Source organism: Capra hircus, chromosome 16 (genome assembly GCF_001704415.2).
Source record: "Capra hircus breed San Clemente chromosome 16, ASM170441v1, whole genome shotgun sequence".
Taxonomy (NCBI): domain Eukaryota; kingdom Metazoa; phylum Chordata; class Mammalia; order Artiodactyla; family Bovidae; genus Capra; species Capra hircus.
The window spans coordinates 24,551,659-24,574,180 of record NC_030823.1 but is presented as its reverse complement, the minus strand read 5'-3'; the positions used below and the strand labels follow the sequence as shown (position 1 = coordinate 24,574,180).

At 38.6% G+C, this 22,522-nt stretch overlaps 1 protein-coding gene and 1 pseudogene across 2 annotated transcripts in view; both read left to right on the top strand.

Annotated features, from left to right (window-relative positions):
• The window catches only part of TAF1A (TATA-box binding protein associated factor, RNA polymerase I subunit A), a 31,287-nt gene extending 9,403 nt beyond the window's left edge, over positions 1–21,884 (top strand). The window contains exons 4-12 of one of the 2 annotated variants that reach the window (XR_001919277.1): positions 939–1,052; positions 6,605–6,803; positions 13,578–13,708; positions 14,968–15,126; positions 16,145–16,211; positions 16,949–17,072; positions 18,545–18,699; positions 19,238–19,355; positions 21,419–21,505. Coding sequence is in view for 1 of the 2 variants with exons in the window: in XM_005690492.3 (XP_005690549.3) it covers positions 939–1,052; positions 6,605–6,803; positions 13,578–13,708; positions 14,968–15,126; positions 16,145–16,211; positions 16,949–17,072; positions 18,545–18,699; positions 21,419–21,522 (1,053 nt within the window). In the remaining variant the exon portion in view is untranslated. Of the gene's footprint in view, positions 1–938; positions 1,053–6,604; positions 6,804–13,577; positions 13,709–14,967; positions 15,127–16,144; positions 16,212–16,948; positions 17,073–18,544; positions 18,700–19,237; positions 19,356–21,418 lie in introns of both variants that reach the window. The other variant, XM_005690492.3, reaches the window with a different exon arrangement.
• On the top strand, positions 185–622 carry LOC106502950 (annotated as a pseudogene).

Sequence of the window (22,522 nt, the reverse complement as noted above, 5' to 3'; positions counted from 1 at the left end):
ATAGACTAACCATAGTCAATAGTTGTAGGACCTGATGAAATGTGAGGAAACATTGAGTCCATAGCTCTCACTTGGTACATAATGAGAGCAGTGAAGAAGCCAATGTTAATGGAACCCGAGTTTTCTAGCTTTAATGTTTTTCTCCTAATTAAAAATGTTATCTTCAGCTCTTTCCGCCATCTTTCCGTGCCACCATAATGGTGCTCATGAATGTCCTGGCTGATGCTCTCAAGAGTATCAGATCAGCAATGCTGAGAAGAGAGGCAAACGCCAGGTCCTTATTAGGCCATGCTCCAAAGTCATCGTCAGGTTTCTAACAGTGATGATGAAGCATGGTTACATTGGTGAATTTGAAATCATTGATGATCACAGGGCTGGGAAAATTGTTGTGAACCTCACAGGCAGGCTAAATAAGTGTGGAGTGATCAGCCCCAGATTTGATATACAACTTAAAGATCTAGAAAGATGGCAGAATAACCTGCTCCCATCCTGTCAGTTTGGTTTCATTGTACTGACAACCTCAGCTGGCATCATGGACCATGAAGAAGCAAGATGAAAACATACAGGAGGGAAAATCCTTGGATTCTTTTTCTAGGGATGTAATACATACAAATAAAATGCCTCAGAGGACAAAAAATAAAAATAAATAAAAATGTTATCTTCAATATGTATCTTAAATGCTCACCTTCTTTAGACTTCTGGCTCAAAATGACATTGTTAATGACACCTGGTATTTTAATCAACAGAAAAGCTTTTAATCACATAAAATGTAATAATAGTTTCATTGGGTGAAGTACTGTAAAATGTTGACAGTAGTGGTATCTAGAAAAAGGAATTATAGGTTGTTTTTTAATGTTGTAATCAGAAGAAAATAGGTTTCTGAGACATTGGTTAAGGCAGGGGTTTTACAGTTTTGTTAGTAACTTCTGTTTTGACAGATTATTTGGAGGCTTGGAAGTGAAATTCTTTATTATCATCCCAAAAGCAACCTGGAGACTTTCAATACCTTTGCCGACCGGATGAAAAATATTGGCGTCACGAATTACTTGAAGGTGAGAATGTAGGCTTTGTGCATTTACACCTGCAGCGTTCGTTGTTTAAAATTGCTCGTCTCAGTGATAAGGCAGGTAAGAGTGTAAAAAAGATGGGAAGGGAGTAACACACCTGGGTCAATAAGAGAAGCTGAAAGAAAGATTGCATTATGGAGCCACTTGCTTCCCCGTTTCCTGTCGCCTACCACGTTATGGGAGCGCAAATATCTTCTCCCTGTGTATCTCTGGCTGCCAGAAGCAGTCCTCCAGAATGGCGTGTGTGCTTCACTATGATGATGGACCAAATTCTGATATGTTTGCTTAAGTCAGTTGAGCTCTCTAAGGATTGGTGCTTTTGGAAAAGGGAAAGAGCTAAACAAATTGGGAATTTGAATACTTGAGAAAAGTTTTCCAGCTTTGTTGCGATATAATCGACATATGATTTAATTTCGTTGAGGATATACAATGTGATAATTTGATAGCATGTGTATATTGCCAAATATTTACCCCAGTGTGGTTAGTTAACATCGCCATCCCCTCACATAATATCGTTTTGTTGTTGCTATGTTGAGAATGTTGAAGTTCTACCCTTGTGGCAGCTTTCAAGTTAACAATGCCATAGTTACCATGCTATACATTAGACCCTCAAACTTACTCATCTTATAATTGAAAGTTTGTGTCCCTTAACTACTCCAGCCCTCAACCTATGGCAACCAGCATTTTACTCTGTTTCTATGGGTTGGATGTTTTTAGATTCCACCTGAAAGTGAGATGAGAGAATATTACTTTTTTTGTATGACTTATTTCCCTAAGCATAATGCCCTCAAAGCTCATCCATGTTGCCACACACGCAAGATCTCATTCTTTTGCATGACTGAATAATATGCCATTGTATATATGTCTGTATACAATATTTTCCTTGTCCATTCATCCATCATTGCTCACTTAGATTGCTTCCATGTCTTGGCTCTTGTGAATAGTGTTTCAGTGAACATGGAAGTGCAGATAGCTTGTCCAGATAGTGATTTCAACTTTGGATATATATGCCAATGTGGACTGCTGGATCATATATTAGGTCTGCTTTTAATTTATTAGAGGAACCACCATACCACCATTCTCCATAGTGGCTAGACCACTTTACATTCCAAAGGGAATGTATACCAGCAGTATACAGCAGTTCCCTTTTCTCCACATCCTTACCAACACTTGTTATTCCTCGTCTTTTGTTTTGTTTTCCTTTTGGTTGTGCTGGGTCTTTGTTGCTATGGGGGCCCTTTCTTGTTGCTGTGGACGGCAGCTGTTCCTCCTTGCAGGGTACGGGCTTCTCATTGCAGTGGCTTCTCTTGTTGCGGAGCACCCACTCTAGGTGCACTGGCTTCAGTAGTTGCAGCACGCAGTCTTGAGTTGCTCCGTGGCATATGGAATCTTTCTGGGATTCCACGTGTGAAACATGGGATTCCACACAGGAATCAAACCTGTGTTCCCTGCATTGGTAGGCGGATTCCCATCCACTGTACCACCAGGGAAGTCCTCTCTTATCTTCCTGATGCTAGCCATTCTAGCTCGTTTGAAGTGGGGGAATTCCTTGGCTATCCAGTGGTTAGGGTGCAGAACTTTCACTATTGTGGCCCAAATTTAAGTTATTTATTTATTTTCAATTGGAGGATAATTGCTTTGCAGTATCATGTTGGTTTCTGCCATACATCAGCATGAATCAGCCATAGGTAGACATATGTCCCCTTTTTCTTGAACCTCCTCCCCCAACTTTTTTTTTTTTTAATATTTATTTATTTGGCTGCACCGGGTCTTAGTTGCAACATGCGAGATCTAGTTCCCTGACCCTTGCATTGGGAATCAAGCCCCAGCCCTCTGCATTGGGAGCACGGAGTCTTAGCTACTGGACCACCAGAGAAGTCCCTCTCCTGCCCATTTTTAATTGTAATATGTTTTTTGTTGTTCTTGCTATTGAGCTGTATGAGTTCTTTATAGATTTTAGGTGTTTCTTATCAGATACATGATTTGAAAATATTTTCTCCTGTTCAGTAGACTGCCTTTTCATTTTGTTGATGGTTCCTTTGTTGTGCAGAAGCTTCTTAGTTTGATGCAGTCCCACTTGTTTATTTTCACTTTCATTTCCTGTGCTTTTGGTGTCATACCCAGAGAATTCATTACCAAGACCAATATCAAGGGGTTTTTTTCCCTTCTGTTTTCTTCTGAGAGCTTTCGTTTCAGATCTTACCTTTAAGTCCTTAATCTATTTTGAGTTAATTTTTGTGAGTGTAAAATGTAAATTAAGGGTCCAATTTCATTCTTCTGCAATAAACATCTATAGTTTCCCCAACATCATTCATTCATTAAAGAGTTTAACCTTTGCCCTTTGAGTATTCTTGGCTCCTTTGTCAAATATTAGTTGACAACATATGGATGGGTTTATTTCTGGACTCCCAATTCTGTTCCACTTGTCTGATGTGTCTGTTTTGAATGCTATAGTTTGGTAATATAGATTGAAATAAGAAAGTGTGATGCCTGCAGCATTGTTCTTTCTCAAGATTGTTTTGGCTATTCACGGTTTTTATGTGAATAATAAAAATTTTGCATCCAGATTTGAAGATTGTGTTTTCTATTTATGTGAAAAATAGCACTGGTATTTTGATAGGCATTACATTGAATCTATACATGGCTTTGGGTAGTATGGGTAGTGTGGACATTTTCACAGTAGTACAGACGTTTTCACAGTATTAACTCTTCTGATCTATGTGTGAAAATGTTTCATTGTTTCTCATGTTTAAGCGGAGTTTTATCCAAATTAAAGTGTCCTTTAATAAAAGTTTTATCCAAAAGAATTGACATCCTCCAAAATGTTATGATAATCTCCCTCTCTGTGATATATATTTGATTAAAAGCACTTTCTCAATCAAGTTTTTACACGCTTTGCTTTTTAATTTTTTCCAGTACCTCTAAATACAGTTTTGTTGGAACATTGCCACACCCGTTCATTTCCATATTGCCAGTAGCTACTTTTAGCCAGACAATGGCAGAGTTGAGCAGTTGTAACTGAGACCAGTAGGCCTGTGAGGCGTAAAATATTTACCCTCTTATTCTTGTTTTGTTTCTACTTGCCCTAGTTTTCAGATATTTTTAAATTGTTGCAAAATGTATGTAACGTAAAGTGCGATATTCTAACCATCTTTAAGTGTATAATTCAGTGGCATTAATTACGTTTCCATTGTTGTGCAGCCATCACCAGTATTGCCAAAATTTCTATCACCCCAAATAGAAACTCTGTACCCATTAAGCAGTAACGCCTCATCCCCTCCTCCTCCCATCCCCTCATAACCTCTAATCTACTTTCTGTCTCTATAAATTTGGCTATTCTAGGTATTTTGTATAAGTGGAAGCATATAATGTGTGTCCTTTTATGTCTTGGTCATTTCACCTAGCATCATGTTTTCAAGATTTGTCTGTGTTGTGGCGTGTATCAGACCTCATCCCTTGTTACGGCTCAGTATAACTACAGTATTCTGTTGTATGTATCTATCACATTTTCTTATCCTGTCATCTCTTGTTTGGTTGTTTCCATCTTTTGGCTATTGTGAATAACACTTCAGTGAATGCTGTCATATAGATATCTGTTTGAGTCTCTGCTTTCAGTTTCTTTGGATGTATACCTTTGAGTAGAATTGCTAGGTCATGTTTTATGTCATGTACACACGTATACACATATTTGTTGTTGTTGTTCAGGCACTAAGTTCTGTCCAACTCTGTGACCCTGTAGATTGTAGCACGCCAGGCTCCTCTGTCCTGCACTATCTCCCAGAGTTTGCTTAAATTCACGTCCATTATTGAATCAGTGATGCCATCTAACCATCTCATCCTCTGTTGTCCCCTTCTCCTTTTGCCTTCCATCATTCCCAGCATTAAGGTCTTTTCCAATGAGTTGGCGCTTATATATGTGTATTATAAAAACATGTATGTATAGACATATAATTCTATGTTTAACCCTTTTAGGAATCACTTAACTGTTTTCCGTAGTGGCAGTAGCATTTTATATTCCCACTGCTTTCTAATTTTGGAAAAAGATTTCCCCTAGTTTAGGGTTCTTTACAGGTTTCATTAATTTAGGAAAAAAGTTTTGTTTCTCTTATGTGCCAGGTTCTCCCTTAGGATCTTATTTTCTGGTAGACCATGTACATTATAAGTAGACACCAAACAGAGGCAGCGTATGGTTCCACTTAAGGAAGAACTTTCGCAGTGAACAGTTGGAGAAAGGGTTTAGCCTGCCCTGGTGGTGTGTGCTTCTCTTCTTTCAGGGAGAAACTAGATAGCCGTTTAGGGAGGGAAGGTAGAGTTTTAACTAAATTATTGGTTAGCTCCTTCTAAGTTCATAGAATCTACTCAAGTGAAGTAAAGAAACCTGGGAGGAACTTTATTTCATACTCCAGAGTCTGAGGGTGGTAGTTAGGATAGACAAAAGACATTTTTTAGTAACACTTTAAAAAAAAACACCTGCTGCTGTTTCCCAGACAATCTGCTGGACATGGTTCTTGCAGCAAAGGGAGACAGGTCTGTGAATAAAATAAATGGTTATGGCTGCCATGGTAGAGAAGCAGTTACAGTGAGAAGACAAAGTCGAAAACGGTTGGCTCTCTGGAATTGGAAAGGGCTAGGACTGAATGAGTTAGGGGAGATGGGCAAAGAAGGGATGTGATGCTGGAGATGAGTCTGAAGAAGCTAGCCGGTATTCACTGTGCATACTGGAGGAAATTGTCGTCTGGCATGGTAGGGGATAATGAAGAGTCTGATACCTCTGTGTCTAATGTGTCTTTAGTTATTCTAAAAATCACATAGGTAGAAAGCAGGGGAAGTAAGCTGAGTTCTGTATGCCGTCTCTGTAGAGCTGAGATTTTTATTCTGTAGGCAGTGGGAACTGTTGAAGAATTTTACACAGGTGACCAATGAGATTTCTTTGGTGGTCACATGGAAGATGGATTGTAGGGGAACAAGACAGGAGATACGAGTTGAGAAATTATTACAACAGTTGAAGAGGAAGGTTTGAACTCTGACACTGTTCATATAATTAAGTGTATTTCCCATTATTCTCCTCCTTAATGCTCTCCCTATTTGTATTGCTCTTTCTTTATGTAATTGTTCTTTTTTAAATTTTTAATTGAAAAGTTGACATATAGTTGATGTATGGGCTTCTCTGATGGCTCAGTGGTAAAGAATCCTGCCAAGCAGGAGATGCAGGTTTGATCCCTGGGTTGGGAAGATCCCCTGGAGAAGAAAATGGCAACGCACTCCAGTATTCTTGCCTGGAGAATCCCATGGGCAGAGGAGATTGGCAGGCCACAGTCCATTGGGTTGCAAAGAGTTGGACACGACTTAGTGACTAAACAACAACAATTTTTTCATGCATCTTTCTGCTAGATTGAAATTTTTGATCACAGGGACAATGTTCCATTGTTTGTGTTCTCCCAAGGTCTTAGCCCAGCGTGTATCATATATTTACTGAGTTTTTAAACGAATGGTTATCTAATGACCTGCATAACAGTGGGCTTTTCTTAATGTTGCAGATTTCCTTACAACATGCATTATACCTTCTGCATCATGGATTGCTTGAAGATGCGAACAGAATTCTCACCCAGGCAGAGACATGGCGATATGGTGAAAAGTCTTCTTCCCAGGAAGTGTTAGTCAACCTTGTTCAGGCCTATAAAGGGCTTTTGCAGTATTATTCTTGGTATAAAAAGAAGATGGAATTGTCTCAACTCGGTGAGTAAATATGCGTGATGAGTGGTAAGACTGTCAGAGGGACAGAAGGAATCTTGAGGAGTAGTCTAATTCCCCTTCTTCCAAGCCTGGCTTTATCCAGATAGTACACAGAACAGAGGCTGCTATGCTTGTAAAATTCTGCTTCATCCTTTATAAAATTTCTGATATTTAAACAAAAGACTTTTCAGACATAAATTAGGTAATTCATAGGTTAAGTTCATGACCATTTTAGATTTGTTGCTTTTTTAAGATTTATTTTTATTTATGGTTGCACTGGGTCTTCATTGCTGTGAGCAGGCTTTCTGTAGTTTAGCAGGCAGGGGCTACTCTTCATTGCGTTGCATGGGCTTCTCATTGCAGTGGCTTCTCATTGCAGAGCCTGGAATCTAGGGTGTGTGGGCTTCAGTGCTTGTGGTGCTCTGGTTGGTAGTTGTGGCTCGTGGACTCTAGAGCATGGGCTCAGTAGTTGTGGCACATGGGCTAAGCACTACAGCATGTGAAATCTTCTTGGACCAGGGTCCGAGGGGACTAAGAACCCGTGTCCCCTTCATTGGAAGGTGAATTCTTATCCACTGTGCCACCAGGGATAGTCCTGGATTCATTCATTTCTTAGAAATGTGATTTCCAAGAAAGGTTGCAAATTTTCATCCATGGGCATTATCGCATAGAAGCAGCATTTCTTCCTGTGTGTTTACAGTGGAGTTTAGTTTGTTTTGTAATGTTGTTTCTTAGGAAAAGATGTTCAAAGAATAGGGCAAGATAAAGTTGTTTCATTTCTGTACAAAAGTCATCACAGACAATTTTCTTGACTCACTGATCACCCCCAAAACTATGTGTCCTCCTCCAACTGCCTTCTCTTTCTCTCACTTGCAGTGGTGATGTTGTCCTCTCCCGTCCCTAAATTTGTGTTTTTTGAAGCTGTATGATTCTCTGCACCTTTTTACCCTCATATAGTTTTTCTCCATAACTTCTCTAGGATTAACCTTTTTCTGTTTTCACCTCCTTCATCCAAATCCCAATTCTGACATTTATCACTTCATTTATGTTAAACTATATTTCAATATCCTTAATTGATAGTAGTATTTCCCTGGTCTCTGGGTGGGTGGGTTCACCAATCGCAAATTCCCTTCCTGTTTCCTGTCTTTAACCACCCCCAAGACACTTCTGAAATACTGTCTTCATCATGATAACCCTGCGAGGCCTCTTGTGCATCCTCCTGCTCCAGTATGCCATCTGTCTTCAGGACTCGTTAGACCTCTCCTCCTTTCACTTTAAACCCAACATACCAGCTGCATGTTCAGCCTGTATCAATCGACTCTTCACCTTTTGCTTTTTTAATCATTCTAAATGTTTTTCATGTGTGTTTTGTGTTGTGTCTCCTTGTCTAGACTCATCAATCTTTTGAGGTCACATATCTGTATTTCTTTCGTTAACCTTGCTGAAGGATTTCCCTGGTGGCTCAGACAGTAAAGAATCCTGCAATGCGGGAGACCCGGATTCAGTCCCTGGGTTGGTAAGATCACCTGGAGAAGGAAATGGCAACCCTCTCCAGTATTCTTGCCTGGAGACTCCCATGGACAGAGAAGCCTGGTGGTCTACAGTCCATTGGGTCACAAAGAGTTGGGCAGTACTGAACGAGTAACACAGCACAACAACAAACCTTGCTGAAATGCCCACTGTAATGTTCTTTTTAAGAAGGCTCGCTGATACTGATTTAGGTAAGTTTTAAAATCATTATTTCCTTTTCTTCTCACACACTTAGGTAGAACTCAGGCATACACGTGATGATTAGATCAGCTGGAACATGGATTTATACCATCACTTTCATGGTTAGATAATTCAGTACCTTCTGCAGCTGACACTCTTCTAGAGCAACAAGAGATAAAGATGGGATAAAATGTGGAGCTCTTTAGATGGTCTTTAACCTCACATGGCTATTTAATGGGGGAAAAAAAAACAACCAGGACTGGTTTTATATAACCAGACTTAAGAAATGTAACACATGAACGTGTGCTCAGAGTTGCCTTGGGGTTTTTCCTTTCTGCCGTGGCCTGTGCTGGTTGGCTTTGATGCACTTGGTAGCTGGGAACCCCCTTCCATGGTAAATTCACGCCCAACTTATATTTACTCAGGGATCTGCCTTTCTTTAACGGTGTAGTTTAGTTTTGCCTTAATTTCAGTGTCCTCTTTGGATCCACACTGTACGTATTTTGGGGGACCTTGCATATTTTGTTCAACGTTTAACATGTGATTGTATGGTTGAATTAGCTCTAGTTTGTTCATTTTTGTTGTTGTTTCACAACAATATATTGTATCATATTCTTGCAATTTATTCCTTCTCTATATTGATTGCTATTTAGGATGTTAATAGTTTGGAGATATTATAATTAACGCTGCTTTGAAATTCTGGGGCACGGATAGTGGTACACATATGCATGTGTTTCTCAGAGTAGAATTGTCACTAAGCATGTGTATCTTCCACTGTGCTATATAATAGGCTAAAGTCTTTCCAAAGTGGTTACTAATTTATATCCCATTAGTAGTCGGTTTTGAGTTTTCTTTTGTCTGTTGTCTCCTCATCATTTATTATTATCAGGAGTTTTCATGTCACCCAATTTATTGTGTGGTATGGTAGTCTCTCTTTTTTTTAAATAACAGCTTTATTGAGAATTGAGATATGATTCTTGATATGGTTCACCCACTTGTTGTCATTGTTGTTCAGTCACTAAGTCCTATCCAACTCTTTGCAACCCCATGGACTACAGAAAGCTAGACTTCCCTGTCCTTCACTATCTCCTTGAGTTTGCTCAAACTCATGTCCATTGAGTCAGTGATGCCATACAGTCATCTCATCCTCTGTCATCCCCTTCTCCTCTTGCCCTCAGTTTTTTCCAGCATCAGGGTCTTTTCCAATGAGTCAGCTCTTTACATCAGATGGCCAAAGGATTGGAGCTTCAGCTAAAGCACTTCAGTCCTTCCAATGAACATTCAAGGTTGATTTCCTTTAGGACTGCCTGGTTTGATCTCCTTGCTGTCCAAGGGACTCTAAAGAGTCTTCTCCAGCACCACAGTTCGAAAGCATCAGTTCTTTGGCACTCAGCCTTCTTTATGGTGCGACTCTCACATCCATACATGACTTCTGGAAAAACCATGGCTTTGACCATGACCATATGGGCCTTTGTTGGCAAAGTGATGTCTCTGCTTTTTAATACACTGTCTAGGTTTGTCATAGCTATTCTTTCAAGGAGCAAGTGTCTTCTAATTTCATGGCATGCAGTCACCATCCACATTGGTTTTGGAGCCCAAGAAAATGAAATTTGACACTGTTTCTACAATTTCTCCATCTTTTTGCCGTGAAGTGATAGGGCTGGATGCCATAATCTTTGTGTTTTGAATGTTGAGTCTTAAGCCAGCTTTTTCATTCTCCTCTTTCACCTTCATCAAGAGGCTCTTTAGTTCCTTCACTTTCTGCCATTAAAGTGGTGTCATCTGCATATCTGAGGTTGTTGATATTTCTCCCGACAATCTTGATTCCGGCTTGTGATTAATTCAACCCAGCATTTTGCATGATGTGCTCTGCTTATAAGTTAAATAAGCAGGGTGACAATATACAGCCTGGATACACTCCTTTCTCAGTTTTGAACCAGGCTGAGAGGTTAAAGCGTCTGCCTGCAATGCGGGAGACCCAGGTTCGATCCCTGAATCGGTAAGATCCCCTGGAGAAGGAAATGGCAACCCACTCCAGTATTCTTGCCTGGAGAATCCCATGGATGGAGGAGCCTGGTAGGCTACAGTCCACGGGGTCGCAAAGAGCGGACACGACTGAGGGACTTCACTTTCACTTTTCACTTTCATTGTTCCATGCAGTTCTAACTGTTGCTTCTTGTCCTGCATACAGATTTCTCAGGGGGCAGGTCAGGTAGTCTGGTATTCCCATCTCACTGAGAATATTCCACAGTTTGTTGTGATCCACACAAAGGCTTTAGCATAGTCAATGAAGCAGAAGTAGATGTTTTATGGAATTCCCTTGCTTTTTCTATGTTCCAGCATACGTTGGCAATTTGATCTCACTTAGAGTATAATAAATTCAGTGTTTTGTAATATATTCACAGCTGTTCATCCATTACCATCATCAATTTTAGAACAGTTCTGTCACCCCAAAAAGAAAGCCTGTACCTATTAGCAGTCCCTCTGACTCTTCCCCAGTTCCTGCATTGCTAGGCAACCTAGCAATCTGCTTTCTGTTTCTGGAGATCTATTCTGCATAGTTCATACAAGTGTAGTCCTGAAATACGTGGTCTTTTGTTACTGACTTCTTTCACTTAGCCTAATGTTTTTAAAGGTTCACCCACGTTGTAGCATGTAATGGCACTTAATTCCTTTTTATTTATTTATATTCCATTGTATGGATATACCACACTTAAGTATCCATTATCAGTTGGTGGACATTTGGGTTGTTTCCACTTTTTGGCAATTTTGAATAATATTGCTGTGAACTTTTGAGGGACCTCCATACTGTTTTCCAAAGTAGCTGTGTCATTTTCCATTCTCACCAGCAGTGTATGTGAAGGATACTGATTTCTTCGAGTCCTTCCCAACACTTGCCATTATCTGTCTTTGATAAGACTGTCCCAGTGGATGTGAGGTAGTGTATTGTGGTTTTGATTTGCGTTTCCTTAGAGGCTAATAATGTTAAGCATCTTTTCATGTGCTTTTGGGCCATTCATGTGTCTTGTTTGGAGAAATTTGCATTCAGATTTTTTCTCCTGGGAGCTTTTTAATTGAAGTACTTTTTTAAAATTATTGAGTTTTAAATCTTTATATATTCTAGGTCCAAGTCCTTTATCAGATAGCTGCAGGATTTGGAAATGTTTTATTGTGTGGGTTACCGTTTTCACTTTCTTAATGGTGTTTTTGAGTCACGAAATATTATAATTTTGATGAAGTTTAGTTTATCTGCTTTTTCTTTTGTTGCTTATGCTTTTGGTATCACATCCAAGAAACCATTGCCTACTCCTGGGTCACAAAGATTTAGACTAATGTTTTCTTCTAAGAGGTGTGTAGTTTTACTCCTGCATTTTGGTTTTTTGATTCATTTTGAGTTAATTTTTGTATGTCGTGTGAGGTAGATAGAGGTTCAACTTTGTCATTATACATGTGGATATTCAGTTGTTCCAGCACATTTATTAAAAAGACTATTATTTTCCCACTGAATTGTCTTGGTACTCGTATCAAAAATCACTTACTCATATATGAAGTTTTATTTATGACTGTAAATTCTCTTCCATTGATCTGTATATGTCCATTCTTGTTGTTTAGTTGCTAAGTCATAGCCAGCTCTTTGCGACCCCATGGTCTATAGCCCACCAGGCTTCTCTGTCCATGGTATTTCCCAGGCCAGAGTACTGGAATGGGTTGCCATTTCCTTCTCTAGGGCAGTCTTCCTAGCAAAATCAAATCCATGTCTCTTGCACTGGCAGATGGATTATTTTACTGCTGAGCCACCCTGGAAGCCCATATATATATATATACACACAAATGCCTATAGCACACAGTTTTAGTTACTGGAGTTTCGTAGTGACTTTTGAGGCCACACTGTGAATCCTCCAAATTTTAAAAAAATATTATTTTGGCTTTTCTTGGTCTTTTGCATTTCCATATGAATTATAGGAATAGCATGCCAATTTAAGCAAAAAAAAAAAAAACCGAGGTGGGATTTTGATAGAACTTACATTAAAACTATAAGTTAATTTAATAAGTCTTCTAACCTTTGAACATGGGATGTGTTTCCATTTACTTAAGTCGTTTTTAATTTCCTTGAACAATACTTTTCAGATGTGATTTTGTATCTCTTTTGTAAAACTTATAGCTAAGTTGTTTCTTGTTTTTGATGCTATTGTGCTATTGTAAATGGCATTCTTTTCCTGATTTCATTTTTGGATGATTTGTTGATTTTTGTATGTTGATTTTATATTATACAACTATGAACTCATTAATTCTAATAAATTTTTAGTGGATTCTTAGGATTTTCTATGTAGAAGATCGTGTCATCTTCAAGTAGAGATAGTTTTAATTCTTCCTTTCTAATCTGAACATTGTTTATATCATTTTCTTGCTCAATTGCCTGGCCAGAACCTCCATGAGAGTGTTGAACAGAAGTGGCAGGAGAGGAATTCTTCCTTGCATGCAGCCTTTCACCATGAATTCTGATATTACTTGTGAGTTTTTCACAAGATGCTGTTTATCAGATTGAAGAAATTCCTTCTATTCCTAGATATCCAGTGTTTTTATCATGAAAAGTTATTGAATTTTATCAAATGCTTTTTTCACAACAGTAGGGATGATTATGAGGTTTTTGTCATTATTCTGTTGATTTGGAATATTGTATTAATTTATTTCAAATGCTAAACAACCTTGCATTCCTGGAATAAATCCCACTTTTTGTGTTGCTAGATTCAGTTTGCTAGTATTTTGTTAAGAATTTGTGCATCTATATAAGAGATGTTGGTCTGTAATTTTCTTGTGTTGTTATTGTTTGATTTTGGTCTTAGAGTAATACTGATCTCGTAGATAAGTTGGGAAGTGTTCTCTCTGTCGTTTTTGGGGGGATAGTTTGTAAAGAATTACTACTCTTCTTTGAATTAGTACTCTTTTTCAGAATTCACCAATGAAGCCTTTACAGTCTGAGCTTTTCTTATGTGTAGTTTATCAATTACTGATTCTGCGTGAGTCTCCAGTACTGACTACTTTAAAAAATCTTTTGTCTTTGGGCAGATAAAGATGATTATGCTTACAACACAGCATCCCAGAATATGCTTAACCGCAGCTGGAAGACATCTATAAACCTTTGCACATTGATTAAAATTCCTGGAGTTTGGGACCCTTTTGTGAAGAGTTATATAGAGGTAAGTAGACTTTTCATAAGTTTTTATTAGTTTCATTTTAAGCTTAATCTTTATCCATCAGAAGACAAATAATGGAGAAAATTGTTTTTTAAACAGTAGGATGCCCTTTTTCGGTCTGAATAACTTTTCCTTATTTTCCTACTATACAGTAACTGTTACTATGTTTATTTTCACCACTGGATAACCTGTCATGGCCAAATGCAGTCACCCCTTAGTATCCTTGGACACTGAAATCCCTTATATAAAATGGTGTAGTATTTGTATGTAACCTACTCACATCCTCTTGTACACTTTAAATCATCTCTAGGTTACTCTTAATACTTAACACAATGTGAGTGCTGTGTAAGTAGTTGCCTCTGTGCGGCACATTCAAGTTTTACACTCTGGAACTTTCTGGAAATTTTCTTTTTCCGAATATTTTCAGTCTGTGGTTGGTTGAACCCTAAGATGCAAAACCCAAGGATGTAGGACTCATGGATGGTGCGAGGGTGATGGTTTATTTATTTATAAATAAATAGCATAGTAGATGTAAATGTCAATTCTGTATTGTTCTGGTTGAGCTTAAAAGAAAAGCAGAAAGATCTTTTTATGATATGGTGGGATCAAGAAGGGAAGGGGACAAAAATCTGAAACTAGGTCACAATATGTGACATGAAGAATGGCTCTTAGAAGTTCTTAAGGACATCCTGTTATCTCAGAGTTATTGCGAAAGGACAGAGGACTGGGAATACATCATTAAAATACTTTGCTTTTTGAAAGTTTCATTAGTGCTAAAGTGAGAATTACATTGTCAGAAGATAGTCTCTGAAACTGTGAATCTGGAAACTCCTGTGTCAGGATGGGAAAGAAGTAAAGGAGAGGAGTTATAATTCCTATGCTCTCCTTATGTGGCTGGAGTATGTAGGGCACTGAGGTTAGTGGCATCATGTGGTCTTTTTTTGGTCCTTAGTTTGCCCTACTTTGAAGCCTTTATTTCTCACAGGAACAGTTGTAATGTTGAAGTTGCTATATTTTTCAGTAACAAAATATGACAAGGAAAATTGGGAAACTGTGTAGGCCTTTGATATGATCTTCTCTATTCCACGGAGGTTGTAACATACACTGATGGAAGCAAAAACTGGCATCACTATTGTTCCCTGTACAATGAATGCTATTTTTCAGTTGTATGATATTTTGTGCTCATCAGTAAAGTTGTACATGATGTTTCATAAAGGTATCTTACAGAATTTACCGAAGATATCATCACTTATTTTATATAGATGCTGGAATTCTACGGGGATCAAGATGGCGCCCGAGAGGTGCTTAACAATTATGCCTATGATGAAAAATTCCCATCAAATCCAAACGCTCATGTCTACTTATACAACTTTCTAAAGAGAGAGAAGGCACCAAGAGAGAAACTGATAAGTGTGCTTAAGGTAGGGGATTCTTAGGTCAGTGCTTGAACAGGGTTGGGAATTAAATACTTTTAAGACATTTCTTAGGTCACCACTTTCCAATTTTCATGTTTTAGCATCCAGAGAAAATGACAGTGTATGGATGATACACTGAGATAAAGACAGGAGGCTGTGGGCTTCAGGCAGATCCTCCTCTCATCAACTACTATTCCCCCATCCTCTGCCCAAGTGAGACTGAGGGGAGAGGATCAGTATTACAGAAACCCTCTGTCACCCTGGTTGGAAAGTTCTGCGTTGCTTTTTTTTTTTTAATTAATGAATTTATTTTTTGGCTGTGCTGGGTCTTTGTTGCTCTGTGTGGGCTTTATCTAGCTGCAGCGAGTAGGAGCTGCTCTCATGGAGTGTGGGGTCTAGGGACATTGGCTTCAGTACTGCACTCTTTGAGTGCAGGCTCAGTAGTTACGGTGCATGGGCTTAGCTGCTCCACAGCATGTGAAATCTTCCCAGACCAGGGATCGAACCTGTGTTCCTGGCATTGGCATATTTCTTAACCGCTGGACCACCAGGAGAGCTGCTTGACTTTTGAATACTCTATAGTGTGTTCCTTACACAATCTTCCAAAATAACTAGCTTTGCTTTTTTGTTTTATATATTTTGTGATCTTTTGTGATCAGTAAATATTAAATATCTTATCTGTATGATATTCTTTTTCTCTATTTTCTCCTCAGTCCTGGGTGCTGAAAAGAAAGTAAACTTTTTAAATGTGGTCAACAGTATAAATATGGAGAAAAGAAAAAGTCTTTGTTTATCCACACTTCCCACCCACCCAACCAGCTATCTTGTTTTTAGCAGGGACTTTTTGTTTTAAATATCTTTTCATGGAATACATTTTTATACCAAAATTAAAACTGGATAAAAGCAAACTATCTTTTAAATCCTTGATTCATTTTCTGAGAGCATATTAGTCTAAGAATTTTATCTGAAAGTATACTAATGCCTTTAGAATGGGTAACAATTACAATATTATTCTTTCTCCCAGATTTTGTATCAGATTGTACCATCTCATAAGCTGATGTTAGAATTCCATAGGTTACTGCGAAAATCAGGTAAGTAGTTCTTATTTTCTATCTCTTTGTGCAGACAAACTGTAGAGTAGGGCTCAGCCATCTGTGGCTGTGGGCCCAATCCAACTCTTGCCTGTTTTTATAAATCAAGTTCTGCTGTAGCACAGCCATGCCCATTTATTTACATATCACCTGTGGCTGCGTTTGCCCTACAACAGTAGAGTTGCATAGTTATGACAACCTGTAAGGCTTGCAAAACTTAAATGTTTAGTGTCTGGCCCTTTACAGAAAAAGTTTGCTGACCTGTGCTGTAGAGTATTATGCAATGGTTGCAAAAGAAAAACGGCTTCTATTTGTGTAATTCAGCTCATTTTAATCTTTACTGTTATTCAGCTCAGTATAGGAAAGAACATTTCTTCATAGGAGGAAATGTGCTTAAGTCCAATCGGTACTGGGACTGCCTCTGTCCCTCTCCTAATAGAAAAGAATATGTATGAAATGCCTCAGTAGGGTAGGTACTTTAAATAACATTCTGAGTAGTATAAACCCATACAGAGGTCAGACTCACCATGCCTGCTTTCACTAGCATGGACTAAGTATTGAATTTTTCAGATTCATCACAGGAGTGTATGTTGATCATAATGTGATCATGTGAATTGTTTTAAACTGTTAAACTTTAAGGCTTATGCTTCAGTGATACTTTGTCGATGGAATGTAATCTTTTAGCTTTGTGCTCTTCAGTGCTTTCTGTAAACTATTAATTGTTTTGAACATCACAGACAAGGAAGAACACCATAAACTGGGATTGGAGGTGTTATTTGGAATTTTAGATTTTGCCGGATGCACTAAAAATATAACTGCTTGGAAATACCTGGCAAAATATCTCAAACAGACTCTAATGGGGTAAGTAAGAAACACACAGTGTTTATTACTAGATCAGCATAAATAATACTTTATAAAATTTTAGCTAATAGCTGTCAATTTTTAAAGTTCTTTGTTTATTGTTTTAGATTTCTTAAACTGTGTTTTTAGCTGTTTTCTTCTGAATATATCAGAAGACAGGAAATAGGAAATCACAAGTAAAACATAAAAAATTCTATCAAGATTTTTTGTGCTATTAAAATAAATACTGTCAGTTATCACTACTCTGCTAAGGGATAATTGTGTACTTTCTTACCGAAAATAAAGATTGAAAGGGGTTACTTCCACTCTTGACGAGATTCTTTGTAAAACTTTTTGTAATTTGTGTCAGCTGCTTGTAAGATCACATAAAAAGCAGCTTTTCTCCCAGCTATTTTCAGTGGATTTTTTTTAGGACCTTTTGAAATCATCTTGGTTATTCACTCAACAGATATTTATGGAGTCCCTTGTGAGCTGAGTATCTGAAACTATACCTCTGATCCTAGTAATCATCAATGCCACGTTTCAAATATAAGAAAAGAAGTGTCCCTTGTCATTTTTACCTTGTGCATGAAAATAAAGGATATCACGAAATGAAAGTTTCATTGAGTTATTATATCCATTTTAGTTTATCAGGAAATTAATCATCAGTGGGAACTTGCTTCAGGCTTCAGACCTGACTTGACCTTAGAGATAGAATAGTCCTGATCATGAAGTGTTTTTGGTGTGATATGTTGGTGTGCTCACTGTAAGCCACTTTCTAAATCTCATTCTAAACCCCTGCTAACCATAAGGTTCTTGAAGGCAGAGAAGTTTTGCCACAAGGACAAATAGGTGCTAAATAAGTCTTTGCTCAAATTGTTGATGAACACTTAGCATTGTCTTTGTTTAGCTGTCAAACCCATGTGTTCATGTAGATATATAACAATGGCATCTCAGTTTGGATAGTAATTCCTTGTAGCCTATAAAATTTAAAGGAACTTTTAAAGTAATGAAGAATAATAGCTAACATTTATTGAAACTTGACTTTGTATTGGACAGCAGGCAAAGAGTTTTCTATGACACCTGCCACATTATGGACCAGTTTAATCCTAATAACAAGGCTGTGAGATGGGTGCCATTAGTGTACCCAAGGACCCTGAGGCTCAGGGAGGTTAAGCAACTTGCATAGGATCACATAGATAATAAATGGAAGATGCAGGATTTGAATCTGAGACTTTGACCTCAGAGTCTATGCTGGTAACCACGGTGCTGTGCTGAACTGGCTATTTCATTGATGGAAAATGGGACATGGAGATCAAAGAAGTCTCCAAAGGATTTGCTTTCCTGTATGTTCTGTGCCATGGCTGTACCCAGAAGCTAGTTTCAGAACATCTGGTTTGTCTTCTTTCCATGGGCCCGACTGAAGTTCACACTCTGACCATATAGGTCTGTTTCCATCACTGACCTTCGCTTTTGACATTTTTCTTTTCCAGGAGTCGTCTTGCCTGGGTTCAAGAAGAGTGGAACTCCAGGAAAAGCTGGTGGCCAAGCTTTCACTTCAGCTACTTTTGGGCAAAAAGCAATTGGAAGGATGATAAAACCTTGGCTTGTGAGAAAGCTTTGGTAGCTGGGTTATTGTTAGGAAAAGGTACATGTTTTGTTTTCTTTTTATCTAGCCATAGCTTTTAGGTGATTTTGAAACTACAGTGTGGACATTCATGCTGGAGAGATAACTGATGAATAGAAAAATGAATCTTGAGTTGGGGGGTGGGGGGCAGTGATCTGTTGGTAGAGAATTTCCATGGATTAGAAACAGTGATTTCAAACTGTTGCCATTGGTTTTTATGCTCTGATTTGAGTATCTTTTAAGGGCCATTGAGATAAAGGATGCAGGCTGTTTTCACAATAACCATTTGGCTGTGCTACAAGAGAAAGTTGACTGAGATTGTCTACAAGAAATAGAAAAGTATTCTTTATTGATTTCGTTTTTAAATGACACTTTTATGTCCTATTAACTTCCCTGTTCCTGTAACAATGAGTCATTTCTTCCCTTACAAAAAGAAAAACATACCTCCTATTAACTTACCTAAAAATTTTCTGAAAGGGGAAATTGATATTTTCTTTGGGGAGTATCTTGGTTGTTAAAACTCTTACCTGCTTTCTCTCACTGAAATATGGAAAGGTAGCCAGTACTGAAATGAGACTTGTCCATCTTGTCCAGAGATGAAGAAAGGAACCTCACTGTGGCCACAAGTAAGCACTGTGTGGCCAGGGAATTTAAAGTGCTCTAAAGAGATTCTTCAGGTCAGTTTAGATATAGTTTGTGCTAGTTTGGAATTAGCATTAGTATTCTCAGTTAATGTTTCAGATGGTTACTAAGATTAACCAGATGCTGATTTTGTGGGAGGAAAGGGGTTAATAAACACGAGAGTAGTTTTAAAAATTTCTCCCTAATATACTGACGACAAGACACAAAAATGTGATTTGGACTGTGATTTCCAACTTGGGAGTATAAAGATTTCTAGTACAGATATCAAAATGTACCTGTGTTTGAGCGGGATCTGAAGACCTGGGTTAACTTTCCAATTCTGTCCGTTACTCACTGCATCACTTAGGCCATAGCCTTTGGGAGCCTTCTGTGTGAGATGGGCAGTGTAACAGGTGCCTGATTTGCTTACAGGATTGTAAGCATCATGCAAAGCTCACGTTAAAGTGCTGCATAAGCTCTGAAGTATCCGGCATATCAGGCATAAAATGCCTGAGATTGGGCTCACTGCTTCTTTTTTCAGGATGTTAGTGTGGGGGTTTAGTCAGTTTATCGGGAGCTGAGCTGGGTTTTGTTCTTGGTCTGGTTAGCCTCATCACACCCTGGATTTGAATTCTCGCCGTCATCTGCCTTTGCTCTGTGCTTGGAGCAGGGTGTAGGGGCTGCCCTTCCTCCCATGCTCCACTCAAGGCGACCAGGCCTACTTCTCCTTGGAGGGGCCTTTCCCGCCTGGCTGTCCAGGCTGCTCGGCTGTCATGTGACTTCAGCTCAGGTGGGCTTGAAGTTAGGAGATTGTAGTTTATTTGGCTTTTTCTGTGTTACAATGGGAGCAAAGTTCTTTCCAGCTTTCTGTATTCTAGACGGAAGCAGAAATCTGTATTTTGTTTTTGCTAAAGTGGCAGATACATTTAGAAGCACAAATTATTAACACTGCATACACCACTGCTTCCCAGCTAACAAAATATTAGCAAGTCTCACATACTATTTTCAGAGATAATAAACTCATTACTGTAGGTACAATATATATCCTAGCAATTTCTAGGAAAGATGAATAGATGTAAGCTGAGACTGTAATAATATTAATTTTTTATATGTGATTTATGGTCTCATTTATTAAATAGGAAATCCCTTATAATACCCAGCTTACATTTTTCTTATAGGAATGTGACTCATGTTCTCTCAGATACTTAACTAGTGATCCTCTTAGCACTGTAAGAGTATGAAAAGCAGATAGAAGGTCTGATGAGCACCTTTGGCAGAACTCCTTGATCACCTCTGGCTGCCTGCTGGATGGTGGAAATGAGAGATAATTTTTGATCTCTTCTAACCTAGAATTTGTCTGTCCTAATTCTTCACATCAAGGTTTTCTACAGAGGACTTTCTAATTGTTACAGATACCTCTGTGACTGTTTCACCAAGTTGTCATTGAGAAGGAAGCTATTGTAGTTTGCTTCTGGAGAAGGCTTATTTAATACATAAATGTGATATACATGGGCTTCCCTGGTAGCTCCTGCAATGTAGGAGACCCTGGTTCAATTTCTGGTTTGGGAAGTTCCCCTGGAGAAGGGATAGGCTACCCACACTGGTATTCTTGGGCTTCCCTGGTGGCTCAGATGGTAAAGAATCTACCTGCAATGTTGGGAGACCTGAGTTCGATCCCTGGGTTGGGAAGGTCCCCTGGAGGAGGGCATGGCAACCCACTCCAGTATTCTTGCCTGGAGAATCCTCATGGACAGAGGAGCCTGGCAGGCTGCAGTCTGTGGGTTCGCAAGGAGTTGGACAAGACTGAACAACTAAGCAGAGCACAGTATAATATGCGTATCACCTTAACTAAGGTTTGGGAGGGAAGGTAGAAAACAAGCTGAAGTAAGTTTTAATCATGATGGATCAAAAGTATTTTTGTAGGCAGGAGGCAGTCCATTTCACTGGTGACAGTGCTGAGAATGAGCTTAGACATATGTGCATAGGTAATACAAATCCATCTGTTTATATAATCATCAGTGTGCCAGAGTTGAAGCAGAATTTTTACAATGTAGAAAAACACTTGAAGAATTTGATAAGTGTTAAAACTTTTTGTTTATTTTGCCTTTTTTTTTTTTAGGTTGTAAATATTTTCGGTATATTTCAAAGCAAGATCATCAAGTGTTAAAGAAGAAAATGAAGCAGATGAAGAAATCAGTGAAAAAATACAGCATTGTAAATTGAGGACTCTGATACTGAATTTTAGTTACTTCAGATGAGTAGCTACAGAGTAGTAATTCAGTGATAGTTTTAAGTGTATTTTATTTGGTATTTTAAGGAAGTAGTTTATTTGACTACAAAAAGTTTATTTGTATATTCTTTTATATATTTTTTTACTATCAGTTATAGCTAGAGGAAGAGTCTCATTTGTTCTTTGTAAATACATTTTTCCCTTTTGTACTGTTAAATGTAACATTAAGGAATAATCTTCAAATAAAAATATATTTGTTTAATCTGAGAATATAGCGCTACAACAGTTATTGCAGTTTGCAGCTAATTTGCCTCTGACAATTGTGTAATAAAACATAACTTGTGGGACTATTAAATGAACTTGTGTTCTTTTAGATGTTAATTAGGGCCTCCCTGGGGGCTCAGAGGTTAAAGCGTCTGCCTGCAATGCAGTGATCCACGTTAGGTTTAGATCCACCATGAAGAATATATTGGTGATCAGTTCTGTTGAGGAAACAGAAGAATTTATAAAAGGACTCCTCCCCTTTCTCTTTTGGTAATGAGACATGGCAGTGTGGGGTTACGTGACCTCTGGTAGAGAGGGACCTCTGACTCTAAAGGACATGTGGGTCAGAGAGCGTAGAAGGTCTGCTTGTTTTCAGCTGGCACTGGCCTAACTTTAAAGGACTCCAGCTCTGTTGGTCCACTTGTTTGCCTGGCACAGCAGTCAAAGACATGCTCTAGAACTCCTGTGTCCCTCTCCTTTCTCCCAGAGACCAGGCTGTAGCAGTGGATGGCTGGACAGTGGAGAAATAGTGTCTGAGTGTTACATAGGAAGCCCAATGGGGAAGCTTCGCTCAGATGCCAAGAACAACTTTCCCGGAATATGAGTGAGTTTTATAACACGTTGTAGTAACTGTTAGAACCGTAGTGCTGCTTCAAAACTGTCTTGGCTCAGGTACATTTACTGTTCAGATAACTAGTATTTGAGTTCCTTGAAGGCTCCCTAACTTCA